The 13,676-nt window shown below is 35.9% G+C and overlaps 3 protein-coding genes across 3 annotated transcripts; 2 read left to right on the forward strand and 1 right to left on the reverse strand.

Annotated features, from left to right (window-relative positions):
- Positions 1–750: 750 nt before the first annotated feature.
- PKNH_1439500 (conserved Plasmodium protein, unknown function) lies at positions 751–9,662 on the forward strand (the record flags this gene model as incomplete). Its single annotated transcript, XM_039113665.1, has 5 exons — positions 751–1,082; positions 1,276–8,767; positions 8,914–9,265; positions 9,376–9,479; positions 9,618–9,662. The coding sequence occupies 5 exons, from the start codon at positions 751–753 to the stop codon at positions 9,660–9,662; spliced, it is 8,325 nt and encodes a 2,774-aa protein (XP_038970035.1).
- A 594-nt stretch (positions 9,663–10,256) lies between these two features.
- PKNH_1439600 (debranching enzyme-associated ribonuclease, putative) lies at positions 10,257–11,804 on the forward strand (the record flags this gene model as incomplete). Its single annotated transcript, XM_002262238.1, has 1 exon — positions 10,257–11,804. The coding sequence occupies one exon, from the start codon at positions 10,257–10,259 to the stop codon at positions 11,802–11,804; it is 1,548 nt and encodes a 515-aa protein (XP_002262274.1).
- Positions 11,805–12,190: 386 nt separating this feature from the next.
- Positions 12,191–13,120, reverse strand: PKNH_1439700 (ribosome biogenesis protein TSR3, putative; the record flags this gene model as incomplete). Its single annotated transcript, XM_002262239.1, has 1 exon — positions 12,191–13,120. The coding sequence occupies one exon, from the start codon at positions 13,118–13,120 to the stop codon at positions 12,191–12,193; it is 930 nt and encodes a 309-aa protein (XP_002262275.1).
- Positions 13,121–13,676: the final 556 nt, after the last annotated feature.

The following is a 13,676-nucleotide window of genomic DNA, read 5'->3' on the forward strand; positions in this document are numbered from 1 at the left end:
AAAGAAACTGTCTATCTGTAGTTACTGTTACGGAGAAATTGCTGATATGGGATCAATTTATTTGATCTGTTCCTTTAATTTTTTTTTTCTCTTTTTGTTGGATGGCTTTTTCGCAGTGTGCAAATTTTGCGCAGGTTTTTCCTTCCCAGTTCGTTATCTCTTCGAGCATGTTATTTTAAACATATGGCAATTTTGTTCGCGTAAGAAATAATTTTTGTTTCCATTTTTTTTTTTTTTTTTTTTGAGCACTTGGAATTTCACGACCGAATTTTTGGCCTCAGTGGGCGGGAGTTGAGATCATGTGCAGGATTCCTTTTCCTTTTTTTCCAGGTACCGCTCGGTGTTTTTCATTTTAAACGCGTTACCCATTTTAGTGATATTTTCTTGAGAACAGTCCCAGGCACGGTGAAAATATGTACACATACATATATATGTAAAAATATATATATATATTTTTTGTACACATGTGCGTGTTTGCATATGTACACATTTCTTCCTTTTGTATTTTCCGCAAATCGGACAAAAAAAATTCACGTGTGCGTCTGTATGAATACAATGCGTAAGGGCATTTTTTCTGTTACACTGAGCTCATAAAACTGCTACCTATTTTCGAAGGAATGTGTTTCCCCCCCTTTTCCAAATGGTTACTCACTCATACCGTAAGCGTTAGTACACGGGTGAGCTCAACTAAACACCTGGATGCACGCACCATCCCACATGGTGTGTACTACATGGCGACCTTGAACAGTTATGTCGAGAGTCAGCCGAAAAGTAGCCACTTTCAATCAGGAAAATGAAAGGAAAGACGAAATCCCTGATAGGCACAGGAACGATGTAAATATAACGAACTTTTCTAACGTAAAATGGAATGAGAGTGTTTACTCAAAATCGAAGGGAAGGGATAAATTATGTAACTTGAAAGACTTGAACTTCAATGGAGATTATTTAATTAAACGGAAAACGAAAATGAGGAAACCATATTTTGCTATAAAAAATGACGAACTAATCTTGCCAAACAAGTATGACTACTTCCTTAAAAAAGAAAACGACAATTTTGCTATCCAAAATGGGAACATCATGAGGTAATCTGGCTAGGAAAAATATCACTTATAGGTGTCTACCACTAATCAACATATCTTCATTCTCCATTGAGGGGAAAAACATGTGATTCTGTACGCAGAAGAAGGCAGAAAACACGTTTTGTTCACTACGCAACAAAGCATGCACATATATACACATCAATGCCTTCTTCTTCTTCTTCTTTTCCCCCCGCAGTTACAACATGGAAAATCTACAAGACATTTACTACGTGTACAGGGTAAATTCAGATATCTGCGATTTGATTATTAAGAGATACAAGGAAAATATTTATTTGAGTATATTTAACAACATGCTGATTATTATAAACCCTCACGAATGCGTGGACGCCTTTTACAAACTGGTGTTCAAAAGAAAGAACAGAAATAATTATATATTTAGTTGGTTCATTAATTATGCCTTACAGAAGAAATTGGTAAAAGGTGAATCCGAATTTGAGTCGCACGAAAATTCGCATGATTCTTCTGATAGCAATTACAGGGAGGATGATAAAAATGTGTTCAGCTACTTGTGGCAAAAAAGAATGGATCTAGGGAGAAAGAACATCTTCCAATTTGACAAGTTCAAGAGGAGGAAGAAAAACTTAACGGAATTGAAGCAGGAATTATATATCAAAAGCAACGATGAAATGGCGCAAGTGCACAAGGATATTTTAGGCAATTTTAGAATGAATTTTAATGAGGTGTTCAACATTAGGACCGACCCACGGGGCTCTTCTATAGACAGTTCTGCTAGTGACTCCCTCAGGAGTTCTGTAGGTCGCTCAATTAGTTATTCACTTGGAGGCTCTGTCCGGGGCAAACCTAGAGCAACGGTAAAAGGAACTACGAATTATATTGTAAATGATACGGTTAGCGGTACTGGTAAGGGCTTCATTGGGGGAACCAAGAGCGATGGCCTTGACCGGGACAGCGCTGTCCCTTCCAATTCGGGACAAAGCTACCTAAACAACAGGAGCGCCTACAAACGAAGAAACGTATTCAACAGGTCTACCCACTTGAGAAGATATAAAAATCTGGTTGATTCGAAAGATGCACATCTTAGCTCATCAAAATATGGGAACAAATTAATTTTCATATGTGGAGAAAAGAACAGTAATCAGAATGTAGTAAGTACTTATGTATTCAAACATATAATAAAGAAGGGAAAAAACAAAGAATTATATCATGCGTACAAAAATGTTATGAATGTTCTTAACTTATTTTTTAATTACAAATGCTATAACTTTGTCATTCATTTCAGTAACAAAAACAGACTACTATATTTCAATGTCCTTCCATGTTTCTTAAATGATCAAAGTAATGTGACAAATATCTGCACGAAAATAGGGAGCTTCCTACAGCGCCTGAATTTGGGAGATAAGCCAGGCAAAAAGGGGGGCGATAAAAGTTCCCATGCAGATATTCAGAATGACCGTCACAAAATAGATCACCGGAAATCTAGCGGGGATGAGGGAAGCAAAGCTGGGAGAGGAGAACAAGAAACTTCCAAGAAATATGAGCACAGGAAGAAAAAAAAAAAAAAAAAAAAAAAAACACAAAGTGGGGGAGAATTACCTGCTAGTCTGAATAACGAATCTGATAGCAACGTTGTAGACATGGAGGACGGGACAGACAGTGCAGAGCAACAAGAAGAGAGACGCTCAAAGGGAAGAGGAAATCAAAACGAAATTTTTAATATACCCTACATATTCTTTTTCCTTCTTGAAACCACACTGTTGGATAGCTCGAATAAATACTATAAGCACTTAAAATTACACCCACTTGATATAAGAAAAATATATAAGAATTATGTAGAGGCTCCTGCTGACATAGAAGTAAAGGAAACCGACATAAGCAGAACGTTTGATTATTTTCTAGAATTAGGCTTCACAGAAACAGAGATCCTTTCAATGATTAAGTTAAATTTTGCACTAATTTTTATCAATATATATATTACCATAAGGAAATGTCTGCATAAAAATGAGGAAAAAACACTAAATTTCCTGCAACTGCAGCTGATTAATGTACAGGACTATAAAAAATTAGTGAAGTCAAAAGCAATGTACAAAGGAGGGACAAAGGCCTCATCGGATTATTCAAATCAGAGTTCTTCAAGTTTTTTAAATTTTACAAATGAGAAATACATGAGCAGCGATTTTAGTTCATTTACGAATGAAGACGTAAGCATAAGTTGCATTAGGGAGATTTTGCAGAATGAGCGAGATGAAGGAAAGGCGACCAGAGTGCGCAGATTAAAAAGTGGAAACATATACGATCCTTTCGATCGGAACGTGCATATGAACTTGAGCAATAAAAATCATTTAAGAATTCTTAAGGACGACAGTGGAGAAAGGAGCGAAGGGGAAAAAGGTGATGAATCCAATAGACACGAGAAACACATGTACAAATATACGAGGAGAAGAAATGGTGAAAGAAATGGTGAGAGAAATGGTGAGAGAAATGATGAGAGAAATGAATTCAATTATTTCATAGTATTCGAAGGACATATAATGGAGGAATATATAGCTTTCTTACTAGGTGTAGATTTAGAGGTGATGATGAAAATTTTAAGTAATCAGATAAGGCTCAAAAATTTATGTTCCACTATTTTTTTCAGATTAAAAATTAGGATAATAAAACAAATTAATGAGTACCTTAGATCTTACTTCTTTAATGGTACCGTTGTCCACTCCTTGTATGTGTATAGCAATACTGGCCTGAGGGCAAACATACATGGACAAAACATAAAGGAGTGTGAAAAGAAAAAATACAACAACTTGGCCCACCTTATTAACAACATATATAACGAAATCCTGCACCATTATTATTTGAAAATTTCTATGTTCAACATGGATAGCTATCTCGTGCATACAATAAAAGAATTAAATGAGTCGAGGGAAAAAAACGATAATTACGAGTCTGCCATAGGAAACACTGTGGATATGTACAAAGGATTGAGTGATCATATCTGCAGAGGTAGTATGATGAGTTGCTACATTTCTCAATTTGGAAAGGATCCTATCTTAAAATTGCTAGAAAAATATACATACAAATTTTTACACACCATGGAAAATTGCCAAGAGGTAAAGGGCATAAGGCCATCCGTCTTCATAAAAGCAGAGCATTACAAAATGATGTATCTATACTGTGCAGAAATTTCACGTGTAATGAGGCGTCTTACTGAGGGGGTTCATTCCAGAAGAATGTTTAATCAAGGATATAGCGCCAATAGCAATGATAATCTGGAATGTAGTGGCAGGAACAGTCGTGATGACCACTCCGTGGGAATCATCCATTACAAGAAGGATGAACGGAGAAAGAGCGAAATAGAATTGGCTGATGAAGAGTATGCAGAGAGAATGCTACTAAAGCTGATGGAAGGCATCGCCAAAGGCGATAAGAAGGACTGGCATGCAGGTGGAGGCAATGTGGCAGAAAGAAGGAGGAAAAGAAAATTTTGTATTGTACATTACAACGATGAAACGGTTACGTACCGATGCAATAACATGATTCTAGATAATATTGAAGATTTTTGTGCACTAAATGACACCATACAAATTATAGAAAAGAGTAAAATGGAATTTTTAAGAAAATTATTCTTTGAAAATTCGTTTCCGCTGAAGAATTCTAGGAGCAACTTTTTATACGACGAAATTTGCTTTTTTTCCAATATTATAAAGAATACATATGAGAAATTCTTCGTGCTCCTCTTAAATGAGAAGGAAAAAACAAGACAAGATACATTCCTAGTGCCTAAGTACATGACCAAATATGCCAGAGGAAATGACAGAGGCTTGGATGTTTATTATGGTGGGAGAAAATCTCGCAGCAGTAGCAGTAGAAGTAGCAATAGTAGGCACGGAAGTAATATATTCAGGGAGGATGTACTTTTTTCTCCATCTTCAAATAAGGCATTTTTTAGCGGCATAACAAGGTCAAGAAGAAAATATTTTCTCACATCAGCTACCATGTCAAGGGAAGAAATCACCGATTTTTCTGAACTGAAAAAAAAAATAAACAAGGAACATATAAAATCTGTTATAGACATGTTAAATTTGAAACGAATTTTTAACTACCAGTTTAAGTATCTGTATCACAGTTTGACCTGCCTGGACTTTATTAAGAAATATTTGCTATTCTGCATCCACGTCAGCAGGGATGGGGATTTGATTAAGCTCGTCAATTATTATGAGCTCAGGTGTAAGAAGAAGAGGGAAAAGAGCTCTCTCACTGGTGCGGCGATCGCTGATCTGGGGAAAAAAGACGAACACATGGAAGCTCATACTAATGTGCGTGATATCGTTCAGGAAGATGCAAGTGATGATGGAAGTATTGAGGAAGGTTCTAATGGAAATGACGAGTCTAATACGGATAGACACACAACTCACAGCTCAAATTTGAATGTGGTTACTAATCCAAGGAGGAATGTAGCTACCAATGCAAGTGGAAGTGCTTCTTCAAAACCAAGTGGATATGACGCTCACAGCTCAAGTACAAGCACTAAGGGGAACCTGATCAGTGGAGGCAGATCATCTGATGAAGGGAATAGCCAACAGAGCCATGTATCCAAGAAGAAAAAAAACCCAAGGAAAAACGCAGAAAATTTCTACTACTTAAACTGCCTAAACCTTCAGGAGAAAAAAGATTTATGCAAAATAATTTTGTACAATTTTAACATATCAAAAAATACGCTTTATTTCCGTAATTTTATTTTGTTAAGTAAATATGTTTACTTTATTTTAGAAAATTTGAGAGCCAAGTATGTAAAATCGATAGTTCCTTACGTGAGGAAAATTGAGAATTGCTACTTATCGTACAAAAATAGGAAAATAAAATTCTTCCTTAGAGACAAAATTATTGTCATTCAAAACTACATGAGGCGATTCCTGTTTCTCGAAAGGGTGAAAACAATGGAGAGAAGGAAAAACTTATTCGTATCATTTATAATATTTTATAGTTACATTGTAAAAAATAAAAACTTTGACGAAACGAAGGAGACGCTGGAGTTGTGCAAGGAAAATTTCATGAAGAATGAGAAAAAGCTAATTCGTCATGCAGCCAGTGTGTACATACAATCCTGGTATAGAAAAATAATGCAGCAAAGAAAATATAGAGAGTTAAAAAGGGAACGATTTCAAAAAAAGGCTATAGAAAATATTAACAGTGCCATAAGAACATATCTCGTTCAGGTAAAAATTGTAAAAAATTTAAATGAAATAATTATACCTAACAAATCTGCCCTTTTAATTCAGTCCTACTTTAGAAGATACATGTGTCTTACAAATTTCCAGAAAAAGCTCTTTTTAAAAATTTGCTTCTTATCAATTAAGAGAAAGTACTTGTCCTACTCTAATGTCCTCACTAAGGTGAATTATCATTACTTGATAAAAAATATATACAGTAGAAATATCATTCAGAGTCAGTTTAAAATTCCAGAAGCTGTTATTAAAATCCAGAGTAACTACAAGGCGTACGTGGTGAAGAAGCAATTCACCATGTTGATGGAAGCCATATACTTCACACAGGCTTACGTACATACATGTATAGAAAGAATGAGGTATACGAAAATGAAGAAAAGTATAATTTTAATTCAGAGATGGTGGAAAAATTTTTATAAATTAAAAACCATCTTCTCACAAGTGCAGTTTAACATATATAGCAGTGAGTATGACAAGAACAAGTATTACTTTTTACAAAAAAATAATTTTCCATTTTACAAATATTATATCTTGAAGGAGAAAAAAGCCCTGAAACTTTTGACTTATCACATTTTACTAAAACAATGGTACTTTTTTTATTTTAAGAAATTTCAAAAGAAAAATCATCAGTTTAATATTGTGTTTAATTTAAAAATGTATAAAAATGTCTCCTATCATTATACTCTTCCATGGGCATACAAAATTAACAGCATTCTAAAAATAATTCACATGAAACAAATGTTTCAGAAATGCACTAATAATAGTGAGAATACCATTTTTAATATTCCCGTTTTTGGGTCTATACAAATATTCGTTGGGGGATCACACACCATTCTTCTCATCAGCCAAAGTGTTATCAGTGAGCCTATTGGTGATAGCCAAGACGGGTTTACCACCACCATGCGGAAGAGTAACACTTATGGGAATCGGAAAAACTACTACGCCAAGTTTGTGTACAGCTTGGGTTCAAATGACTACGGACAGCTTGGCTATTACAACTTGTTTGAGAAAAATTTCATCTACCACACGGGAGACCACACGAGGGAATCTCCCCGTGCAGTGGAGAACATGCATAATAGTGTGGCAGGCAGCATGGCGAGTAGCACAGTGGATAACTTAGCAAATTGCCATGTGAACGGTCAGACAAAGCCCTTCTCCACAACGTGCTCAAACCCAATTCAGCCAGAAGGTAAACACAGAGAAAGGAAATCCTTGCTGCTTCCCTTGGCAAGGAGGAAGGATATGATGGACCCCTCAGATTATAGTCGAAGAAAATATAGCTCAACATGGGATACCACGAAAAGGGAAAGTACATTCAGCAGTGTGGAACCCCCTCCAGAAGAAAACCAAAACGCCTCTTCTCACCTGAATGGGAATTGTAGACCTATACAAGGGGGAAAAAACAGCGCTTCACCATCAGAGAAGAAGAAGAAGAATGAGAAAAAATACACAGAACACAGTCTATGCAACAAATATAATAAAAATATTCAACATTTAATTTTCGAGCACAAACGTAAATTCACAATTGATAAAAACCTTTTTTCGAACACCCATGGGGGGGAGTCCATGCAGGACATTGTAGATTACCAAATAATAGATAAAAAAAATAGTAAGGGGGAAAATGAGAAAATAGTGGAATTCACCAAAGTGGTAAGTGAAACAAATAAAATTGCAAACATTTGTTGTGGGTCTGAACATACATTAGCTCTTTCAGAAAATGGAAATGTATACTCCTGGGGATGTAACCTATTTGGGCAGTGTGGGCAAAAATATGAAAGAAGTATAGTAAGATATCCTAAAGTAATAAAACATTTTTTAAATAACAAAATTAAAATTAAGAATATTAGCTGCGCATCTTATCATAGTGCGTACATTTGTAGAAAGGGTGATCTGTACATGAGTGGCAATTTTTTTTTTATCAACTTGAAATATTTCCACGAAAATGTGTACGAACCCGCGTTCTTAATATCTCAGTGTCACTCAATTCTTTGTAATGACAGCTACAATGTATGTCTAAGGAGCGATAGAAGTTCTTTATATATTTGGGGGAATAATTACAAATGCATCTTAGGGTTAAATAAAAATAAGTTAAGGAACCTCGATGAAATATCAATCTACCCCTTGAGATTCCTTTCGCCAAACATTAGCGTAATCAAAATTGCATGTTCAGATAATTTTGTCTGTCTCATTGCCAAGCCTGGGAACACTAAACATTCCGTGTACATGTGGGGACAATTTGCGCTTATCCAAAAAAGAGAAGAAACTTCTACCCCTGTAGTCAGCCATACTTTTAACGTTTTTAACAAATTCAGGATTAAACCTAAGATGAACAATTTACCAAGCCCCCATCCAGGAAGTGAAAATAACGGTGTCGATGCCGCCTTCACGAGGGGGAAAATAATATTCATTGCCAACCCCTCCCCCGTTCATGACCCTCTGTGGGATTCTGTTGAAGCTATGGATGTGTGCTGCGACTTGGATGAAATTTTGGTACGTTCCCTGAGTGCAGTTACGCTGTTGCGCGTTTTCTCTGTTGAGCCATTCCCTCGACATGCACATCCATGAGCGAGCATTCCTGTGTGTACATACCCTTTCACACGAACGCGTGTTGCACATGTGGCTGCCCTATCCCGCAGGTCCTAATGAACAACCTCTGCTTGTACGGATTCAGCGCAGTCGAAATTATCAGCAGTGATGATAAAAAAGAGAAAAAGAAGGAAACGAATTTACCTTACTCCTACTACGGAAGAAGAGAAATGGAACAAAAAAAGGAAAAAAAAATCATCTACGAGGAACCAGAAATTTATGATAATATAAAACTTCTGAATCCATCCCTCTACATGTTTAAATATTTCAAACCATCCTACTTTAACATAAAGAAAATTACTTGCAGTTACAATAGAAACAGCTTATCAATTATGAATGCTGCAATGGGAGAGTACGAAATTCCCCCTGTTGTCAAAAAGATGGATTTCGTCACCCCCTCAGGTAATTTTTTTTCATGTGGATGTGTGGCACATAACATATACACTTACACTGCTGCACACTTTGAGGGAATCGCTCTCTTTTCCACCTACCCCTTTTTTTTTTTCCTCTAGGTGATGTAATGCAATTTCCTGAGAAAATACGAGAAGCCATATTAGCTAACGCTAAAAGGGAGTCCAACAAATGGATTAAGTCAACGGATGATCCCTACATAAACGTAAAAAAAAAAAAAATGCATAACTTCCTGTATCCGTGTATTTACCTACTCAAAACGTGTGCACAAAAATCTTTTAAATGCGCGAGGTGGTTGTTAAAAAATACGACAATAAAACTTCTTTTTCTTTTCCCCATTCAGCATTTCCTAATAAAAAATTCAAGCGACTCGGACAGTGTTAATTGACGCCTTCCGGCTTAATTACCCGCAAGTGAAGGTCTAAACGGGTTAAACAAATTTGGAATTTTTTTTTTATTTTTCACAAGTTTGAATAACGTTTCACCTGTTTGGGGGAAACCGTTCCGAAGAACTCATGTTTCAATCTTTTTAGGTTAAACATGTTTTAAATTGTTTCTCTTAGAATTAAAAGTTGTTTCTGTTCTTTATTAATTTTTTCATTTTTCTTAAGTGATGAGATTATGCATAATCGAAAAGGTAAAAAACGCAGTCCTTTCACTGATTTGTAATTTTTTCCGTTCCTAATTTGTGTCACACTTTTTAATGCTCTGTGAAAAGTTTAAAATATATCATACGTTGTTTTATTTTTTCATTTTTTCGTTTTCATGGATTGGCAATCCTTACCATTTGGCGCAACTCACATTGCATGAAGGGGCGAGCCTTATTTCCGTAGTTACTTGGCGTTAACGATTTGAAGCGACGGAGATGAACTGAGCAGTTGCTCCTCCTTTTTTCGCTTGTTCGCTTGATTTATTTTCCTTTCTGTGCAATCGGACTTGGGCATATTTTTTCCCCTCCATTCCGCGTAAAGGGAAGTCGAAAATGAGCAACGTGGACGAGTTCTACGAATACGCGAAAAACAACTTCCTAAATCTCCTGAAAAAGAATAATGTACATTCCGGAAATGAAGAGAAGGCGAATGAAAAGAAAAGGGGCAAGGAAATTAGGGTTAAGGGAATGCACGATCGGCACCTGTCTGATATGAGAAAGCTAAAGAGGGACGAACTAAATGATAAAGAAAGCTACGACAAGAAATGTAAAGATTTTCTTCTTAAAAGGAAAAGTAAAGGCTTGAAGAGGAGCTGGAAAGGAGTCTCGGCAAGTGCCTCCTCTGATGCGTCAGCTACATCCGCATCTGCAGTCACGTCCGTATCATCCTCATCTGTCGCATCCTCCACTTCGACCTCTTCACACACTTCCTCTCCCTCATCCCACGAGAAGACGAAAAGACGAAAGCGAGAGAAGCATCGAAGGGGATATAGGGATAGAGACAAAAATGGAAGGAAGAGGACAACGGAGAAGAGGGACGAAAGAAAGAAAAGGAGAAAGGAGGAAAAGATAGAAGAAAAAAGGAAAAATAGGAAAACCACCAAATGTGTAGAGCGCGAACGAACGGGAAAAAAGCAAAAACAAAAGGAAAAGAACATAGCAGAGAAAAGCTACCTAATGGGTGGACAAACAAGTGACTCGCAAAGGAGCAGTTCCCCTTCGGGTGATGAAACTAAACGGAAGAGCAGAAGGGAAAAGACCGAAATTCATTTTAGTAGCCAAAATGAAGACAAAATGAAGACACATTGTACGGAAAAAATTACGCAGTTGAACGCCAAATTGGAAATAATAATAGCGGAAAAAAAAGAAAAAATGTTGTTAAAGAACGCATTGAACAAAAATTTAGTAGACTGTAAATTTTGCATCGATTCCAACTCTTTCAGCAAAATAAATAAATTAAATATAATCAGTATCAGTGAGAAATCATACATATGTTACTATAATTATAAAAATGTGTTTTTAAAAGATCAATTATTTATTTCGCCTATTGAACATACCACTAGCGTAACGAACACAAATTTTGATATCGTGCAAGACATGCGCAATCATATGAAGTCGCTAATAGCCATGTTGGAGGAAAGCAATAAGACGTGTATTTTTGTCGAATTTAATAACTGTTTTAATGCTAGCATCGAATTAATATCATTGAGGAAAACAAAACATACATATGTTAATTGTTACATAATACCAATGGAGTTACTTGAGAAGGCAAAAATTTATTTCAAAAAAAATATGGAAGATATAAATTCATTATATAGAGAAAACAAGCAGTTAATAATTACGAAAAATAAATATGCCCCTTATAATGTTCTACCGAAACAGATCCCCTACGTTTCAGTCAATTTTTCGCTAGTGGAGACATATATACAAGTAATTGAAAATAATTATGATTATATAAATATGTGTAAATGTATTTTTACAGATCTTTTTAAGAAGGATAAATTTTATAAATGTTTTCAAAATTTTCAGCAGTATGTAAATGCTGTGGAGGCGTTCAAATCTGCCTATAGCAAGTACGATTGGACGACTTATGTAAATTGAACAGGTGACGAAAGCATGGGGAATATATATGTAACTATGTGTATATAAATATATGCTTATGTATATATATATATATATTTTACACCATGGACATGCATTACAAATTAAAAATCTTTTTACGTTATAACAAATTAATTATAAAGAAATGGGCCAATCTGCACAGCCCTTCCTTTACGGTAAAATAGGGCGGAAACAAAATATTGTTAGTCTCTTGAATTATATACGGATGCACATTGTGTAACGGGGAATGCACAAATTAGCTAGCGCTTAAAAATTAGTCCATGGAAGTGCATATATACACACATCATGGAATGACAAAAAAAAAAAAAAAAAAAAAAAAAAAAAAAAAGAGGTAAACGCGCGTCGCGCCATGACGAAAGCTACAACTACAAGTAGCCATCCTCATATATAACCTTGTAGTGGTCTATTTCTTTCCGTTTCTCTTTTTCTTTTAGCGAATTATTAATAAATTCATCTTCAGCATTCTTCACCTCCTCATGGGTGTTGCATAATTTGTACATATCGAGCAACTCCCCATTCAGACTTACAAAACTTGAGCTCCATTTGTAAATGTTAAGAATATCTGTACATTGTTTATTGTAGCCACACACATATAAGCAGAATGCCAATGATTCCAAGCAGGAAAGCTTGTATGGCTTTCCATAATTTATACTGTTAACTGCAATAATGTAGGGTAGTTTCCTCTGGTTTGCGAATTTGGATTTTTTCAATAAGTCCAGCGATTTCCAAGAACAGTCAATTACGGATAGGCCAAATTTCTCCATAGTGCCTTTATCATTTGTGGAAAAGAATTTATCGCAGAATGGCGTTAATACGATTCCTTTAAACTTTTTATTCATGGGAGCCTTTTTTATTTTTTTAAATCGGTATAACTTCTTACAGGAGCACTTTTGGTTTTGGCATTCGTTGTAGTCAAACATAAATAGTTTTATTTCGCTGCCTCCGGGGGGGGCCGATGCCCCTTCCTCCCCATACGTGCAGCCAGCGTGTTCGTCATCAGGTACGTCCTTATCGTCGTCGTCATCATCATTACATTCTCCGCAATCTTTCCCATCTTTCCCATTTTCGGCGGGAACGCTAGCTTTGTCCTTTCTTCCCATCTGCCCATTATTCTCAAATTGGAAGAAATCATTGTGCGTTTCTCCATCCAGACCGTTCCCTTCCTTGAAACTTGTCGTACCGTCTGCTCCTACAGCGAGCTGCTTATTACTTACGTTCTGTTTATTCCTCTCATTAATCAGTTTTACCAAATTATGAACTGAGTATTTTTTTCTTTCAATCTGAGAGTTCTTCATTTTGTTTATAACGGAAAAAAAGGAAATAATATATATACGCAGCTTTGTAATTTAGCTATGCGCTTATGCTCATTTTTCCATGTAGCAGGTAAAAAAAAAAAAAAAAAAAAAAAAAAAAAAAAAAAACTTACACGTTGTATGTAGTATTTTAACAGAAATGTCGTCTCTCCATTAGCTTATAAATTCTCCTGGCAATTTTTTCCTCCGTGCGATAATAATGGAACAACAGCACCATTTTTTCCTCTCTTCTGTGCTTCATATCCGCTGCATCCATTTTATTCCTGCCGGTGGGACAAAATATGGAGGAGTTGAAATAAAAAAAAAAAAAAAAAAAAAAAAAAAAAAAAAAAACAGAGGGATACGGCGCGTCCAGGAGACTCATTTTTCTCATCACTTCAATTCGGTTTAGTTCAGTTGGTTTCTTCACCTGAATTGTTTCGTTCGCCGCGTTCTCTTCGCACATTGCCTGTGTGAGTACTTACACAATCGAAAGAATCATTGTTACAAATTGCTTGAATTATCAGAAAAAAATTACCGAACAGAAAAACGCATTTTC

The sequence above is a fragment of the Plasmodium knowlesi genome (genome assembly GCF_000006355.2).
Source record: "Plasmodium knowlesi strain H genome assembly, chromosome: 14".
Classification (NCBI taxonomy): domain Eukaryota; phylum Apicomplexa; class Aconoidasida; order Haemosporida; family Plasmodiidae; genus Plasmodium; species Plasmodium knowlesi.